General features: G+C 42.4%; 1 protein-coding gene across 1 annotated transcript in view; it reads left to right on the top strand.

The window, feature by feature from the left end:
* Nucleotides 1-18,666, top strand: part of dcaf7 (ddb1 and cul4 associated factor 7) — a 45,047-nt gene extending 26,381 nt beyond the window's left edge. The window contains exons 4-6 of the mRNA XM_080213325.1: nucleotides 1,564-1,773; nucleotides 4,540-4,657; nucleotides 10,262-18,666. Coding sequence (XP_080069451.1) covers nucleotides 1,564-1,773; nucleotides 4,540-4,657; nucleotides 10,262-10,434 — 501 coding nt within the window. The 3' untranslated portion in view covers nucleotides 10,435-18,666. The remainder of the gene's footprint in view (nucleotides 1-1,563; nucleotides 1,774-4,539; nucleotides 4,658-10,261) is intronic.
* The last annotated feature ends 429 nt before the right edge of the window (nucleotides 18,667-19,095 follow it).

Here is a 19,095-nt window from a genome sequence, read left to right as displayed (position 1 = left end):
CAAATCTCCCAGCAAGGATATTGTACCTGGTCCTGTTAATGTATAATCCGTCACCTTGTACAGTTCCCATCTCCCACAAAAGACGCCCCAGTGCTGCTTCAAATCTGAAACCAGCCCTCTTACGCCATTTCACCAGCCATACTTTCAGTTGCCCTATCTTCCTATTTCTGTGCTTATCACCCCGTGGCACGGAGTAATCCTGAGATTACTGCCTTTTGAAGTCCTGCTTTTAAATCTTTTTCTAACTCTCTCAAATCTGCTTTCAAGATCTCATCCCCCTTTCTACCTACGTCATTGGTACCAGTGTGAATCACAGTCTTTGGCTGATCACCCTATGATGTGGAGATGCTGGTGTTGGACTGGGGTAAACACAGTAAGAAGTCTCACAACACCAGGTTAAAGTCCAACAGGTTTATTTGGTAGTAAACGCCACTAGCTTTTGGAACACTGTTCCTTCGTCAGGTGAGTGGGGAGTTCTGATCACAAACAGGGCATATATCGGCACTCACAGTTTACAGAATATTGATTAGAATGTGAGTCTTTGCAGCCAATCAAGTCTTAAAGGTGCAGACAATGTGAGTAGAGATAGCATTGTCTCCACTTGCACTGCGGCACGGTAGCACAGTTGCAGCAATGCCATCGTGTTGAGGGATGCTGGTGTAGAGCGCCAAACGAACACCGCTGAACAATCACCAGGCAGGATTGTTCCCTTCTTGTTGATGAACACTTCAGCGGTCATGGGCATTTGGCCTCTGATCTTTGGGTAAACGTTGTCCAAGATGGCCTTTGTGACGTATGACAGCGCAGAGTCGCTGAACAGAAACCGATAGCCAAGTTCCACACACGTGAGGACTGCCTCAACCGGGATCTTGGGTTCATGTCACACTATCTGTAACCCCCACGACTTGCCTGAACTTGCAATATCTCAATTACTGTCCTGTCTGGAGACAATACACGCCTCTTTAACCTATGCTTAATGCTATCTCCACTCACATTGTCTGCACCTTTAAGACTTGACTAGCTGATTAGCTGTAAAGACTCACATTCTAATCAGTATTCTGTAAACTGTGTGTGCCTTTATTTGCCCTATTTGTGACCAGAATTTCCCAGACGCTTGACGAAGGAATAGTGTTCCGAGAGCTAGTGGCGTTTGTTACCAAATAAACCTGTTGGACTTTAACCTGGTGTTGAGACTTCTTACTGTGGACACCCTATCCCATGAGAATGTCCTGCAGCTATCAATGATATTTTGATCCTGGCAGCAGGGAAACAACATACCACGCTGGAATCATGTTCATGGCTGCGGAAATGCCTGTCAGTCCCCCTAACTATCAAATCCCCGACCACTAAGCATTTCCGCGCTTACTCTTATTGTGTGCAGCTGAGCCTCCCGTTACACCATGCAGTCAATTCTGGATGTTAGTGAAGCGGATGGTTACTCAAAGAGCAAAATTGTTTAATGACTAAGATGCTCTCCCTCGCGTGCTAATCTTTTTTATCTCCTAAAACTGCTGATTGTAAAGCAGTCAATTTGTTTGAACTAACTGTTTTCTCTTTCTGCAGGTGTACGATATTGCATTCAGCAGGGCAGGAGGTGGCAGAGACATGTTTGCCTCTGTGGGTGCGGATGGCTCAGTGCGCATGTTTGATCTTCGACACCTGGAGCACAGCACCATCATCTACGAAGACCCTCAACATCATCCCTTACTCCGCTTGTGCTGGAATAAGCAAGATCCCAATTACCTGGCTACCATGGCAATGGATGGCATGGAGGTGAGCAGAGATAGCTTGCACATGGGACTATGTCACGTAGGTGGGTGTATTTTCAGATAGTGAAGAGCTGGGTTGCATATTTTTCAAGTACAGACGAGGTGGCACTTTGTGTAAAGCCCATTTCCTTTTGTAATCGCTCACTGTCAAAGCAATCTTGTTTCTATTTAAGTCCCTCAGTCTCTGGATAGTAAAACTGTAATCAAATAGCGCTGTTGCCATATGCTCATTATTTCAGACACTTGTGAGTGGTCAGTGGAGGTGCACTTGGGCAAATGTACTGATTGCGCTTTGGGCTCGATAAAACTCAATCAAATGGATTTCTGTTCACACCAGTCTTTTATCCAGGCTGCAGCCAAGTGGCATTGCAAGTATTACTCCACCATGTGACCTAGTTTCTCTTGCACCAAATTAGTGGAAGAGTTGGGCATACACAGTTTGGGAATTGAGTGTGCTTGCAGTAATCACAAACATGCCATTCTGTACACAAGCAACTGGTACATGAATTTCCCACTCTGTTGTGAAGATCCATACAGTTCAACAGCAGCAGAATAAGGTGAATCCATTCGTGGCAAGAATAGAATAGTGGATCTCAGGGCAAATTGCATCAATAGCAGTCAATGCATTCCCTGACATGTTTCAGTAAGAGTTAGGAAACAGAATGAAAATGGTGCACCGCTCATTGTATCTGAAGGTATGAGTGCCCCATCAAGTCATAAAAGCATTGTAACACACAAGATGATCATTTTGCCATCCTCGAGAGGAATCCAGTCAGTTCTGTGCTCCCACCCTGATTCCTGAAAGCAAGAGCCTATTTCCCTCGTGCTTATCTATTTTATTGAAATTGTTGGTCATCTTCACTTCAAAAAGTTCTTTCTTACATCTGTACTGCAGCTCTTGTCTAAAACCTTAAATGTGTGATCCCTTAGACCTTGTATAATCAGCTAATGGGAGTACATTTGGTCTACCTTCTGTAACCTTGTACGCCTCTATCAGATCTCCCCTCAATCTTTCTTTCTTCAAGAGGAACAACCCCAGCTTCTCCAATCTAACCCTGTAGCTAACATCTCCCATTCTGGTAAATACATAGAACATAGAACCCTACAGTGCAGAAACAGGCCCTTCGGCCCATTAAGTCTTCACCGACCACAATCCCACCTAGGCCCTATCACCATCCCTAGACATTTACCCGCTAATCGCTCTAACCTACACATCCCAAGACACTAAGGGGCAATTTTAGCATGGCCAATCAACCTCACCCGCACATCTTTGGACTGTGGGAGGAAACCGGAGCACCTGGAGGAAACCCATGCAGACGTGAGGAGAATGTGTAAACTTCACACAGACAGTGACCCAAGCCAGGAATTGAATCCAGGTCCCTGGAGCTGTGAAGCAGCAGAGCTAACCACTGTTACCATGCTGCCCCATCTCTGCATTTTGGTAGACTCCCATTCTTCCTCTAGTGTGGTGACCAGAATTGGACTCTGCATTTTATTTATGAAGTCCAATATCCCATATACTGCTAACCATTCTCTCCATATATTCTGTTACCTTCAAAGATTTCAAAGGCATTTGGACACCCATATCCCTCTGCATAGTCTTTAGAACTGTGCCATTAAGTGTAAATTTTTCTCAAGATACCGCAGTCATTTGACACCCTATTGGCTAGCCGTCCCTGTTTTATGAATCACCCTGGATGAAGTAAGAGTCTCATGCTCAGGGCTATGAATTAAGGTCAAAAGCAAAGCCAGCAAATTTTCAGTGGTGGTGGCAGAAGAGCTAAAATCTCGAGAGACAGTGGCTCCTAACAGGAGGAGCATCCTTCAAGAAGAAGACTTGTGTTAACTTTCTCATGTGGCTAATGTAAACAAAACCATCTCATGAAATTGAAAGTGGGAGGCTTTTACACAGGATTGGAGAGCACAGGATCAAGACATCTTTAGGCAGAACTCTTCTTTCAAAATGTATCACCTCATACTATGTGTTAAATTCTATCTGCCATTTGTCTGCTCATTACTATCTGTCCTATTATCTCCCATTGTGTTTGATTGGATCATACTTCCTGTTTGCTGCACTGAAAAGATTTTGTATCATGAGCAAATTTTAAAATAGTTCCCTTTGTACCCAATTTTAGATCATTAATATAGATCGAGAGGGGCAACAGAGTGGTCAGCATTGCTGCATCACAGTGCCAGGGTCTCGGATTCGATTCTGGCCTTGGGTGGAATTTGCATGTTCTCCTTGTATTTCCTCCGGTGCTCCGGTTTCCACCCACAGTCCAAAGATGTGCAGGTTAGGTGGATTGGCCATGGTAAATGCGTAGGTTAGAAGGATAGGGTGGGCCTGGGTTAGATGCTCAGTCAGAGAGTCAATGGACTGACTGGCGGCTTCCTGTACTGTAGGGATTCTATGGAGAAGCAGTGGTCCTGGGAAACTCCACTGCACGCTACTTTCATACCTGAGAAATAGCAATTTACCTGTTTCCTGTCACTCATAATTTTGTATCCGTGCTGCCTTTGGACTTTATAGCAGAAGTGAGGGAAATGTGGCACTTAACCAAGCGCTTTTAGGAAGTCCACATGTATCTTAACTCGATGCCCTCTGTTACCTCGTTAAAACTCAGGTTAATTATGTTATCATGGTAAGTAGGAGGTGGGTGGGGTTGAATTCAGTGAGGCATTAATCCTGTTTCATAGCCCTTCATTGTTAGCTTGCTTTTGCTTCATTAGTCTTTTCCTCCAGCCTAAACAATGTGCCTCTGCTTTGCAGGTGGTTATCCTAGATGTTCGCGTGCCCTGCACTCCCGTGGCCCGACTAAACAATCACCGAGCATGTGTGAATGGCATTGCTTGGGCTCCGCACTCATCCTGTCACATCTGCACTGCAGGTAAGAACCATACCCTTAGTTTGTTCCAGTCCAGAGTGAAAATGGTCACCCTAGAGCCACAAGATTTAGTTCCCAGAGATACAGATCAGTCAGATACTGAGGCAGTATTACACATTTGCCTTGGGTGGAATAGATATAACTGTGTGACTCCCATTAGCAGCAAGTGAAGTGTTCTGAATAAACGGAACGTGCTTTTTTTCTCTAAACTATTTTGAGGATTTTGTGCTGATCAGGGTCAGTGTTGGGAGTAAAACTATTTCCATTTTCGCATCAAGCGGTGGAGGTACTTTGGCCAATGCAGAGTGAAGTTCCCTCCATTCAATAGCACTGCTCAAACTGCAAAAGTGTGCCAACCCTCAACTCCGGAATCAACCAAGTGAGTCTCTTCTGCATTCCCTCCAGTGCCAGTATGTCCTTTCTTAAGTAAGGAGACCAAAACTGTGATATTTCCTATTTATCAGACTAGATCTGTGGATCTGATTAAGATTACTGCAGAATTTTTTTGTACTGTGGGCTCATGTCAACTAGAACTGAGATTGATATTCCTGGAATGAATTTTCTAATTTGGTAGAGTTTTTACAGGATTTCCTTTTCATGAGAACATAAGAACTAGGAGCAGGAGTAGGCCATTTGGCACCTGGAGCCTGCTCCGCCATGCAATAAGATCATGGCTGATCTTTTCATGGACTCAGCTCCGTTTATCTGCCTGCTCACCCTTAATTCCTTTGCTAATCAAAAATCTATTTATCTTTGCCTTAACAACATTTAATAAGGTAGCCTCAACTGCTTCACTGGGCAGGGAGTGCCACAGATTCAACACCCTTTGGGTGAAGAAGTTCCTCCCTGACTCAGTCCTAAATCTGCTCCCCCTTATTTTGAGTTTATGCCCCCTAATTTGGTTCCACCCACCAGTGGAAACAACCTCCCTGCTTCTATCTTATCTATTCCTTCATAGTTTTATATGTTTCTTTAAGATTCTAAATTCATTCTTCTAAATTCCAATGGATATCGTCCCAAACTACTGTCACTTCTCAAGCCAACCCTCTCAACTCCGGAATCAATCAAGTGAGTCTCTTCTGCATTCCCTCAAGTGCCAGTATATCCTTAAGTAAGGAGACCAAAACTGTATACAGTACTCCAGGCGAGGCATCACCAGAATCTCATACAGCTGCAACATAACCTCACTGTTTTTAAACTCTATCCCCCTAGCCATGAAGGACAAAATTCCATTTGCTGGCTTTATTAGCTGCTTCACCTGCAAACCAACTTTCATGAGTAATGCGTAAGGACACCCAGGTCCTTCTGCACAGCAACATGCTAGAATTTTTTTTAACCATTAAAATAATCCATTTTGCTGTTATTCCTACCAAAATGTATGACCTCACATTCACTAACATTGTATTCCATCCGCCAGACCCTTGCCCACTCACTTATGAACATCCAGTGTCCTCTGCACACTTTGCTGTACTGCTCACCTCAGTGTCATCTGTGAACTTTGACACATTTCACTTGGTCCCCAGCTCCAAATCATCTATGTAAATTGTGAACAATTACACACCCAGCGATGATCCCTGAGGCACACCACTAATCACTGATTGCCAACAAGAAAAACACCCACTTATCCCCACTTTGTTTCCTGTTAGTTAGCCAATCCTCTATCCATGCTAATATATTACCTGTAATGCTATCTTATGCAGCAGCTGTTTGTGAGGCATCTTGTCGAATGCACTCAGGAAATCCAGATACACTACATCCACCGGTTCCCCCATTGTCCACTGTGCTATTAATGTCCTCAAAGAATTCCAGTAAATTAGTTGAACTTGACCTGCCTTTCATGAACACCATGCTGCATTTTCCCAATGGGACAATTTCGATCCAGCTGAGTCACTATTTCTTCCTTGTCTACTTTTTTTTTAAACAGTAGCGTCACATTTGCTTTTTCCAACCTGCTGGAATTATCTGAGTACACCAAATTTTGGTAAATTACCACAAGTGCATTTGCTATTTTCCCTCACCATCTCTTTCAGTACTCTGGAATGCATTTCATCAGGACCAGGAGACTTGTCCACTTTTAGCCTCATTAGCTTACCTAATGTTGCTTCTGTAGCGATATTGATCGTTTCTAGGTCCTCGCTGCCACAGTTATCTTGTCATCAATTTTTGGCATGTTGTTTGTGTCTTCCACTGTGATGATGAATGACACACAATACCTGTTCAATGCCTTAGCCAATTCCTCATTTCCCATATTAAATCCCCATTCTATTCTTCCAAAGGACCAATATTTACCTTATCCATTCTTTTTATATATTTGTAAAAACACTTGCCATCTGTTGACCTTTAAAGATTTCTCAAATCCTATTGTTTCCCACTAATCTTTGCCATTTTATATGCATTTTCTTTCAATTTGATACCCGCTACTCCTGAGGTGGCTGATTACTGATGTCTTTGAAAGTCTTCCACTATTCTTCAATTGTCCCACCATAAAGTTTTTGCTCCACTTTACCTTTGCCAACTCCTCCCTCATTCTGTTGTAGTCTCCTTTGTTTAAGCACAAGACATCAGTATTGGAGTTTACCTTCTCACCCTCCATCTGTATCTTAAATTCAACCATACTGTGATCACTCCTTCCAAGAGGATCTCTAACTGTGATTATTAATTTTCCTGCCTCATTACATAGGACCAGATCTAGGATAGCTTGCTCCCATGTAGGTTCCATTACATACTGTTCAAGGAAGCTATCGCAGATACATTCAATGGACTCCTCCTCGAGGCTTCCTTGACTGACCTGGTTTGACCAATCGTCATGTAGATTAAAGCCTCCCATAATAATTGCCGAACCATTTTTACGTGCATCAGTATTTCCTTGCTTATTGAGGTCTATACACCTATCAGGGACCTTTTCCTCACTAATTCTAATTTTACCCAAATGGATTTCAGCACTTTTCTCCATAAAAGCTATTCATCTCTCACTCTTGCCTTAATGTCATCCTTAAATACCAGAGCTATTCCACCTCCCTTGCCTTCCTGTCTGTCCTTCTGAACAGTGTGATACGACTGGATATTTAACTCCCAGTTGTGACCACCCTGCAACCATGTCTCTGAAATGGCCACTAAATCATAGTTGCGATGATTTGTGCCATCAACTCATTTACCTTGTTTTGAATGCTACGAGCATTTAGGTAAAGTGCCCTTATGCTAGTTTTTATATCTTTTTGAATTCTAACATTCCATTAATAACATCTCGAGTTCTTCTCCCTTTTAACTTAAATTTTCCATGTTGTTGAAACCTCCCCATGTGCTAAGCTGCTGCTTTGCTGTTCAGAGAAGTCCCTCATTCTGTCACTAGGTAGGCAACATATCTTGCAGGACTCACGGTCCTGCTTACAAAGGATGTTATCAATCCCCTAATTATAGACTGCTTTACAACTACACTTGTCTTTTTGCATTCCCCCCTTGAATGGTCACCTGTACCACAATGCAGTGGTTGGCTAGCTCACCCTCCCTCCCTACAGCCCTCTTCCTCATCCAAACAGGAAGCAAGTGTCTTATATCTATTAAACAAGGTCAAGGATAGGTCACGGATTCCCAAGGTAAGTTAGTTTTATACTCACTCTGTGCTGCTGCTCCGCCCTCCAACTGCTCCTTGGAGTTGAGGCTGCGGATCCCTGAGATAAGTTAGTTTTATACTCACTGTGCTGCTCTGCTCTGCCCTCGTACTGCTCCTGGTTACTTCTCCAGTTCCCTTTTAGAATTATTATGGATTCTGCTCCCATTGCTGTATGCGTTAAGATATTCCATACCCTCAGAGCCCTTCACTCATCCTCCCTTGTGTTGCTGAGGCACTGAAATGTATGTCCTCTAAGTAGTGATTCATTTTAGATTTTGAAATATATCATCTCTATTTAATCATCAGAGCCTCTTGTTGTTTTGAAGGCATCAATCAATCTCTCTTTATCCTTCCTTGTTTCATCATTACAATTTCTCCAGTCTCTAGAAACCAAAATGTCTCATCCCTTGAATGATGAGTTAATCTTTTTGGATCTTTTCTGTGTGTTTAACATCCATGATAATGGTGCCCAAAACAAATCTATCCAGTGATTGGTGTGAGGTCACTGATATCATACATAAGAACATAAGAAATAGGAGCAGGAGTAGGCCATCTAGCCCTTCGAGCCTGCCCCGCCATTCAATAAGATCATGGCTGATCTGTTGTGGCTCAGTTCCACTTTCCCGCCCTCTCCCCATAACCCTTAATCCCCTCTCTTATCAAGAACCCATCAACCCGCTTCTTAAAAATATTTAGCGAGGCAGCCTCCACCACTTCAACGGGCAGAGAATTCCAGAGATTCACCACCCTTTGAGTGAAGAAGTTCCTCCTCAACTCCGTTCTAAACCGCCTCCCCTTTATCTTGAGGCTGTGCCCCCTAGTCCTACTGTCTTTTTTGAGCGGGAAGAGTCTCTCCACCTCTATCCTATCCATCCCATTCATCATCTTATACGTCTCAATGAGATCTCCCCTCATTCTTCTAAACTCTAACGAGTACAAGCCTAGTTTATTCAGCCTCTCCTCATAGCTCAATCCCCTCAACTCCGGTATCAGCCTCTCACCTTGATGCTCATTGCTCCTATTTATAAAACCTGGGATTCTGGGTCACCTTTTACAATTTTATCAACTGGTGTATCTGAACGCCCTCAGTTCCTCACCCACCCCTCCACTGGCTCGCACATGTGTAATCTTGTGTCTTGATTTTATCAATATGCCCCTTGCTCCCAGATTTGACTCCTTTTTAATTTTTCTCTTGAGTAGAGGAATTAAAATAAGGATCTTGAGATTTTGTACAGCTGATGCAGAGTTTAAAGCTTTCCTATTATTTATTGTCATTTGCCAATTAACATTCCAGTTCATCTCTATTAAACCCATTTTGTTATCTTGTTAAAGTTGTCCATTAACCTCTCATCAGCTATCTTTATCTGACATTGTTCCCTCTCCTGGTCAGTTTGGATCCTGAACTTAATTATGTTGTGGCCATTGTGTTGACCCTGAGCAGATGAACCAGGTTTTATCTCATCAGTTAAGATTGGGTTTGAACAGTGTTGAAATTTATGTTAAGTTTTTGTTTTTCTTTCGATCTGGGGTTTGGCGTGCTGGATTCCATTCGGTGATTGCGAGGCCCTTGCTTCTCAGCAATTACACAGTATCTAGGAATTCCACTTCAAGGTGGGCTAGGCAGATGTGTCCTCCAGCAACAGTTTCACCCTGTGCTTTTGCTTAGACTCTGCTCAGCACCTCTGCGTTCCCTTGGTTGAATTCCAGGAACTTCCTGATGGACAGAAATTATGGGCCATTAAAATAACTCACTCCACCATAACATTTCACATAATAAAGCGGATGGTCTTCTTTGTGCTCCTTTTTTTGGCACATGCAGCAGTAAATGCTCCATCCTGGATCAAACAACACTGAGAAGGAAAGCCACAAGCTTCATTCACTTGTCTGTAAGCACTTCCAATTGGAGGATTGTCTGGCTTTGGTCATCTGTTAATTGTAATGAGGGCTGATATCTTGTACTCTTTGGTCTAAACCAACTGTTGTGTTTTTGTTTAAAGCGGATGACCATCAGGCACTTATTTGGGACATCCAGCAAATGCCACGCGCCATCGAAGACCCCATCTTGGCCTACACAGCGGAAGGAGAAATCAACAATGTCCAATGGGCATCGACCCAGCCTGACTGGATAGCAATTTGCTATAATAACTGTCTCGAGATCTTACGGGTGTAGTCCTGTTGACCTACACTAGTTGAGGGAGGGGGATGGGGGCCTGTTGTATGTATGTGCAGTGTGAATGAGTTAAAGTTAAGGATGTTTGTGCTGATTCTCAGTGTTGTGTTATTGTATACAGAGTGCAATTGGCCCTTTTCTGGGTTCAAAGTAACTTTTTTTTTGGATTCCTGATCATTTCTCCTCCACTCCTCCTTTTAAAAAAAAATCTTAAAACCAGCTAGGAAAGGATGAAGTTTTTATTCAGTCAGTTAACTCCACTGCTGGTAACGTCTATACAACAACCTTTTTTAAAATGTCACTGTAAATAACACTCTAAATTTTACAATTGGGCTAATACCGGCTGGGATAATTCTAGTTTCACAATAGTTCTGTTCTCTGATCCACTTCAGTCTGGTGTTTTTACTGTAGCCCCAGTAAAGGGCTTGCTCTTCTGCAACTGTGAGCTAATCCTATATGCCAGATGTGTGGAAATATTTTTCCTCTTGATTGAAAGGTGAGAATGTGTCTTTTCAGAAATTAATGCTGAGTACTTTGCAACTTGAAGCTATAAAAATCCTTTCGCAGTGAAGTTTACCGTCGGTCCTCTGAAGTATCTAGACAGCGAGGAGAACGCAGTCAGCAATGATCAGTGCCTTTTGAGAATGCACCCTGAACTGCACTCAGCACCAGCTAACGTCACCCTCCCATTCATCTGCATTTGAGCAGTGTGAATATGTGCAGACAGTGTTAGCACCAGAACATGTTGATAGCAAGGGAGGGTCTGGCTTGTGAAATGGCCTGTAAAACGCAGCAGTCTTTGTTTGGTTATTCTGTGTTTTTCCAGGTCAGATGCCTAATGTAGCTTGGCTGGTGTAATGTAAATGAGACCCGAGTTCGATTCCTGGCTTGGGTCACTATCTGTGTGGAGGTTGTACGTTCTCCCCCTGTGCGTGGGTTTCCTCCAGGTGCTCCGGTTTCCTCCCACATTCTGGAAGACATGCTGGTTAGGTGCGTTGGCCCGAACAAGCACTGGACTGTGGTGACTAGGGCAATAATGCACTTACTTCATTGCAATGTTAATGTAAATCTTACTTGTGACTAATAAATAAACATTAAGAAAAACCTTTTAAAGAGGTTGCACCCACCATTGGAAATGGAGAGCACCACGAAGTCGCAGAGTGGGCAAAGCGCAATGGCTGTTGCTGGCATTACTTACCTTTGGGGCTGTAAACTCGCAAATTATCTCAACCAGTTCATCCAAGTCCAGAATTACAGTTCTATAACTGGTTGCTTTCTGGCACTCAGTCCTCCATTGATCTATTAAGGTTGTTTGTTTCTGTTCTGTACTTTGATGTAAACGGTGTGTTTAGAGCATTTACTTCCAGTATAACTGGATTGTCAGATGTGGTTTCATAATGGTTGTGTCACACAAACTGAACGATGCTGAAATGGGCCTTGTAACCTGAGGGAGCTGGGCTCACTGCTTTTCTCTGCTTGCAGTGTTGTTTTACACTGCCTGTTGTGGGGGGCAGAGGGGAAAGTAATGGTTTGAGACAGAGCCTGAATATTTCAGTATTGATGGCATTCCCTCAAGTGAGAGGGTGAATTAAAAATTGGCAAAAACCATTCATTATGAAGTGGTATCTTAAGACAATAGAAACTCATTTATGCTTTGCCACTGCTTTGTCCCTGCAATTCACTTTATATGTCCCTATCCTCTCATTACCCTACCCTCCAACCTACTGTGCAGGTGTGAAGCAGGAACTAACGCTATATAATGTTGTTTAAGGGAATGGACAGAAAAGAGACAGTGACGAGGTACAATTGAAAAGCAATAAAAATGAACAATCCTGCACAGCATAGCTGCAGTTAAGTTCTAGTGGCTGTGTTAGGCTATTATAGTGTGCATTATTTGTCCAGTCCTTGCATTCTGTAATCCAGGCGAAGATGGTGCAAAAGTAATTGGCTTTGTTTTTGCTCAGCATTCAACTCTGAGTTCAATGGGGTCTCCCAGCAGCAGCTTAGTGTGGGTGGTGTGATGGAGTGTGCAATGTCTTTCCTTTAGGATGCTCTGTGTAGAGCATGTGTTCTGTTTTGGGAGTGTGTGCTTGCATGTTTGTATGTAAGTATACATTATACACCAGAGTTCTCTTTAAAATTGCTTTGGATGTTAAAGCGTAAGTTTGGCAAGGGAAAGTACCTCATTTCTGGCTGGTACTTGTTGGGGATATCACAGACCAATTTGTGGGGAAGAATGCTGAACTTTGGGTATTTCCCAGCAAGTGAGAAAAAATGAAGTTCTGCATAAAACTGAGTAAAACCCATACCCTGTAGACTTGCTTTCCCATGTACTCCAGTCATCCTCTTCTCCATCAGTCATAGTATAGACAGCCAAGGTAGAAGAGGAGTGTAAAACTGATCATGTTCAACCTTTGTTTATTGATGGACCCCCTATAACCCCACCACCTTGTATATTTAACACTGCACTAATTCAGGGAAATAATGGGCAAATATAGGACTTTTAATGGGAGAGTCATTCAGTGGTCAGTAACAGGAATGGATACGCATTGCTGAACGCAGCACACTGGGGAATGAACCTCAAGCTTTTAATTCAGGACGGTTGAATCAGATTAGAAGCTGTTTGGAAGTCGGCTTTTGTTCTCGCAGTGGCGCACTGGTGTTGGCATTGTGGATAGCGGGCTTTTAACCATCTGCTTCTTATAAACCAGGGCACAGAATTCAGTTATGAAGTTCACAGTAGTGATGTATGTGTTAAATAACTAGATTTTTGCATTTTGAACTGTATTGTCCTGCGGTACAGTACTGGTGGTTACAGATGTGTCACAATGTAATACTGGGGTATAGGTCTCACTAGAACATGTATTACTGTATTGGTGGTTATAGATGTCACTGGTGAGGGGAGTAAACTAATAAGTTGAAATATTGTGAAGTATTTTGCGCATTGGAGTATATAAACAATTATGTAATAGTACTGTTATAAATACTGACAAGTGATGGCACTGTTACTTACTAAGCAAAGGTTTCTGCTAAACCAATTTGGCTTAAGTGTGTTTTAGTTTCCAGTTTTGTCAACGAACCTTTTGACAGTCAACGACAGCGTCCTCTCAATCCTAACTGACTGGGAGCACTCCCTCTCCCACTGTTGTTCAAGTGTTCCACCATGTGATAGTTTTCTCATTTTTAAAACTAATTGCCCAAATCTAGCCTTGCCCCAGTGCCTCGTTACTCGTTTAACTGCACCCACTTATGTTTGTAACCAGTGGGTGCTCAGGGAGGCCATGTCGAAAAATCGTGCTGCAAGAGATTGACTGTCAAGCTCCTGGGTATTTTAACAACTTGTGTTTTCATGTTGATGTGCTTATTAAATGCTGTGTAAGAGGGTCAGGTTTCATGGTCAGCTGGTGCATTAGAATTATCTAATTTTGTTACCAAGTGACCAAATTGAATGTGAAAGATCTGCAATGCAGATTCATTCTTGCTGAAAGTACACCGGTTAATGTTAAAGCCCATGCTGCTCAGTGTGTTGAGAGTGAGTAATACAGGTGAAGTGGTGAAGCTCCGAGACCCAGTGTCTGTTGAAATAGCTTCAGTCAACTTGGCCCAGTATTTGTTAAGTAATGTTACTTGTATTCCTTTGAATTCTCTGTATGCCTCCCACTCTACCCAGTTTTGAGGCACTCCAAATTTGGATGAAATCCTGGGAGGAGTAATGTATTTTAAAACAAGTTTGTGGGAGTGAGTCTGTTGATTCATGTAACCCTTTTTGGTTAATTTGGCATAAGGTGTCCACTGTGTGATGGCCCACCATGCTTTTTAATGTCTTTATCCTTTGCTTGAGCTTTAAGCGCTGAACATACCACATCTTTAGTGATGAGTCTTCCCACTGTAAATAATACCACATCTTCAGTCTGATTCTGCAAATATGAAATAATATTTTAAAGTAGTCTTTATCCTACCACATATGTTAACTCCTAAATTGTACCTTCTGCTTGCGATTGTTGCCAGCAACCAAAAGCTGACTGCTTTGAAAATGTGTTTTTAAAATAAAAAAAATCCAAGTTTCTCCAGTGTCGCAAGTGGCCAAAATCACCACTGCATGACCATCCCTGTTTCAGCTGAGAGCCCTGGGCTGTGCTGAGTTTGCTGACCTCAGTTGCATACACTGGCTAGAGAAGCCCTGGGATGAGAGGGGGAATCAGCCAGATGAAGTATTGATTCGAGTTAAGCAGTGATCCCTTTTGGAACATGTCTGGTTGTCTGGTCAGGGTTCTGACTGGGGGTCACATTGGGAATTAGTAAGATATTGGTTGAAAAGGGGATCTTGTACGCATGCTATCATAACTCATACCTGGGAAAGTTGTGTGTCTCTAGACTGGACTGCAATGCCTTCATTTTTCAGTTTATAACTAGCTTCTTTACTCACCTGATACTATCATGTGGTGATACTCCTCACACCCTACACCCACTTAGCGCAGATGTGTTCAACGTTTTCCTCAGTCAGTGACTACAATTCATTGTACCTCTTGTTCTGACCAAGTTCTTACTGACACTCGAATAACATGCAATAACTCCATAATCCATTAACTTCAATCAATATCAGCACACTTCAATGGTGACATTCTCAAATTTCCATTATTTATAGTCATGAGTTTTGAAAAAGGGAGATTAACTGCAGATTGTAATCATGTAAACTTAATGTGTGACTGGACAGAGGTGTATGATATGGTATGAAGTACTAATGGTTACTTCCATTGTCAGAGGGTTTGGAGATGATTGAGTACTTTTATTAATGTGGTGGTACCAATATTATGAATAAGCTGATGACACTGCATTGTGGAATGGCAGCTGCAGTTCTGATGTTGGGAATCATTGGCCTAATTATAACACTGTGGGGGTCACAGTTTTCTGTATGTCAGAGCTTCTCCTCTTCCTCTGATGGTTCTTACGTTGCTGACTCATTACGTGATGAATTAGATGGACTAGCAAGATCCCAGTTCAATTACTCTTGATCCCTGGCAGGGAAGTGCTGTCTGTTGTTCTCAGCTTGGTTATCTTTAATGCCCAGCGGCACATGGACTTTTTATGGAATTTATGTTAAGTTTTCATGCTGAGCTGGGGAACTCATACTAGGAAGTCCAGTCATTCAAATATTAAGAAGTTACCTTTTTGTTTGAAATTTTAATATTTCTTATTGGAGCCCTGCTTGTGTATTCCTATCTGCATGGCTTGGATCATTTTAAGCCTACACTGTTCAAGGGAATAGTGCAAAGGAGTAGTTCAGTTAAACCCCAAACAGATGGGTTCTGGCAGTGGTACCACTGAGTGCTTACATTTTATCACTGACCCATTGCCATTGGATCTGCAGCTTTAAGTTGTGGGGTTTATTTAATCTACACTATTTCATACATTGCCAATTGATTGCTGTGTCCACACCTTTGATATATTTGCTAATGTGCAGTGTTGCAAACAGAATCCTGATCATTGCTGCAGCATCGGTTTTGGGGCTTAAGATTTCACCCCGTTTGTGTGTTAAATCATCAATTTATGTAGTATTTGTTTTAGATGTTATTAAAGAACCTGTGATGTTTTCCTGGCAGTTGAAAGGAAGGAGAGTGGTTGTTGCTGGTTCTTCGGGATTATACTGCACTCCTGATTCCATTTCAGGAGTAATATTTACTTTCTGGTTCATCACTAACTGAAGCCATGTTTGTACAACTTCAGTTTAATCACTACTTCACTAGGATTCTATTGAAGTATAGTGTGGACAGATGAGAGTTTCAGGCAGTGGTGCTGTAAGTATTGTTTATTGACTAGGACTTAATTGTGGGTGGGTTATGTTCTCTATTCCTGCCTGCCTGATTGTGTGTGGAGAGTGTAGGTATTTACAATTGTATAACCCCTGGATGCAGGCCTGTCATTGGTGCAGATAACAGTTTGATTTGGGCAAGTGTACATTATTGGGTTAAGTATCATTTCTTCTCTAAGTTGTTGTGTTCCCTTAGGAAGTTCTTCAGGTGAACAGCGGAAATGGTCTCATTCAACTGCAGCCAACACCTGCGGGGAAGGTGTGTAATGTATAAAGTCAAATCTGTTGTTTCTTCACTTGGAGTATATCTGGTTGTTTTTTATGTATGTTATAGTTAGTTAGGCACAACCCTCCCTCTGGTACCTCACCCTTGAGATGATTGAAGCTGAATTGGGATGCATCAGCAGATTGTTTGGCCACAGGAGGCATTGCAACTGAGGCTTATCTCATGCGAGCACTTGAGAGTGGGTGCTCAATGACAACTTGCCAAATTTCCCTCGCCCTGTACTAACTCTAGTGACACTAGACCCAATTGAAGCACTTGCTGCCCTGACTAAGATCAGTTAATTGCAAAACCTACACATGGGGTTCAGGTCAGGATCTGCCACCAGGGCTCCCTTCACCCACCAAATTGGAGAGGGAGTGTGTTGATCTAATTTAACCCTTACTTCTGCCAGCATCAAGCAGTCATTTTGAGCAATAGTTTTTGATTCAGATATGTGAACGACATCCTGCTTAGATACTTGAGAAAGCTAATAAAAGCATATTGTGCATTTAATTTCATCTGCTCGCCCTGCTTAAAGAAATCCAGAACTCTTCAGGGTACCAGTGTGCAGTACTGATCCACATGGAGTATGATCCAAGCTTATTCCAACTGATTCCAGGGTGCATGCTGGGAATTGGGAAGGGGTAATCATGGGAATCCTGCTAATGTTCGTTAATCCTGTTGTTCATGTCTGAAACTGATTATTGGTGCTCTCCATATGGGCTCCTAAAAATGGCCACTTGGGCCAGGTCCTGTAAAGGTCATTGCTGCCAGTGATGTTGGACAGTGTGGGAAAAGTTGGCCTTAGGTTGGGAAGGAGGTAATCCAAAGCTTGAAGTCAGCAGCAGAGAATACCCCAGAGCTGATGCTGCTCCAGATGACCATGTATAAAATTGACTGTGTACTTGCTGTTAACATCCATCATTGAACACACTGGTTTCATTTTGGCAGGTCCCACCTTTTATGTTGGTGTGTAGTGTTGCGTTTTGGCAATCAGCATCAGTGACTGATGGTGATATCTTCTGTACTGAGTTCTGCGTTTGAAAGGTGATGTTTTAGCTGTTATCCATTGATCCCCACTGTGCCATTAGATTCCAGACTTGTTCATTTGTGTAGCTCAACCTAAGTTTATTTGCATTGACAGTATTTCTAGATGTATGTTCCAATGAGGTGTATAAAGTATTAGTGCATGCTGCTTGGAAAGGACAAAGCACAAATCCTAGTTGGGGGGCGCGGGAGGGGATGGTTAGCTCACTTTTAGAGACTGCCAACATTTATTTTTGCCCTGATTTTAATTCTGGGGCGGTCTGGGGTCGGGTGTAAGGTCATATATTTCAAAAGGAATTGCGCATCTGTCTGGTTCCTGTACATAAAGCAGCCACTGTCTTGGACAAGGAAGTGGGCTGCATTGTATTTTTAACAGTCATCAGCCTTCAATTGAACAGACAGCCAGCTGCAAACTGGGCTGTCCAGTTCCACACTGCAGGGACGGTCACTTTATTTGGTTAACTAAATCCTTTCTTCCTGAAGCTGTCAATATAAGATCTTAACTTGCACGTTGCCTCTTTTAGTCTACACATTATCTCTGGTGTTACACTCGTCTGAAGGTTTGATGTTGTGTAACTATATGCCCCCCTTCGTTTTAAACCTGTTTCATGGCAGCTGATTGAGTGTAGCTGCCAGTTGTTTTTAAGTAGTTAGTTCAGATGCTGTATATCAGACTGAGGCAGGAATCTGTGTGTTTTTTAATTCCTCACATTTTGATTTTTTTTTAACACAATGCATCCTTGGAATTATATGAGCTGGACATGTTTCTATGGCTTCATTGCCTCGCCTATTTACAGAGGAGTTTTGTCCTAGCACTTTCGGCTGGTGCCCCGAAGTGTAATTTCAAGGCTACTGCATTTAATGTTGGAAGGAGCATCCATCTTATATTGAAGAAACAATTTGTCTTTAATTTAAAAAGTCTTCAAATTTCTGAATGTGCATTTACCTTGTAAATGGCACTTTTCCTATTTATATTGTGCGATTTTTGTCCAGTTTCTGTTCATTAATGAATGCATAGCTGAGTGCTTTCTTAGAACTGTAGAATGTTTTTGTTTACAATGGAATATATAAGATGTTCACTTTTTCTTAATAAAATGACTGAAGCGTGTCAGTGTTATTGTAGTCATTGCCATTTTTGTACTGTTGATCGTTCCTGTGTCAATATTGGAAAATGCAACATGGTCTCCTGGTACATTACCACCTGAAGTTGTTGTCATTTTAAATCTGAATTGTTACAGCACAGAAGACAGCCATTTGGCCTCTTGTGTCTGCACCAGCGCTCCAAGTGACAATTTGCCTAGTGCCATTCTCCTGCCTTCTCCCTGTAACCATGCACATTTTCTTTACAGATTGAAATTCTTTCAAATGCTTCAGTTGAACCTACCTCTGCACAGAGGCAGACTACATTCCAGACACTAACCTAACTATGAAAGGAATTTTCAATTTAACTTCTGCTGATTGCTTTAAATCTGTGCACTCTCGGTCTTGATCCTTTCATGAGTGGGAACAGTTCCTCTCACTTCCTTCTCTCAAAGAAAAC

The sequence above is a fragment of the Carcharhinus amblyrhynchos genome, chromosome 27 (assembly GCF_965287045.1).
Source record: "Carcharhinus amblyrhynchos chromosome 27, sCarAmb.v2.hapA, whole genome shotgun sequence".
NCBI classification, from domain to species: domain Eukaryota; kingdom Metazoa; phylum Chordata; class Chondrichthyes; order Carcharhiniformes; family Carcharhinidae; genus Carcharhinus; species Carcharhinus amblyrhynchos.
Note: the sequence above shows the minus strand (reverse complement) of the source record. Positions and strands in the feature narration are given on the sequence as shown.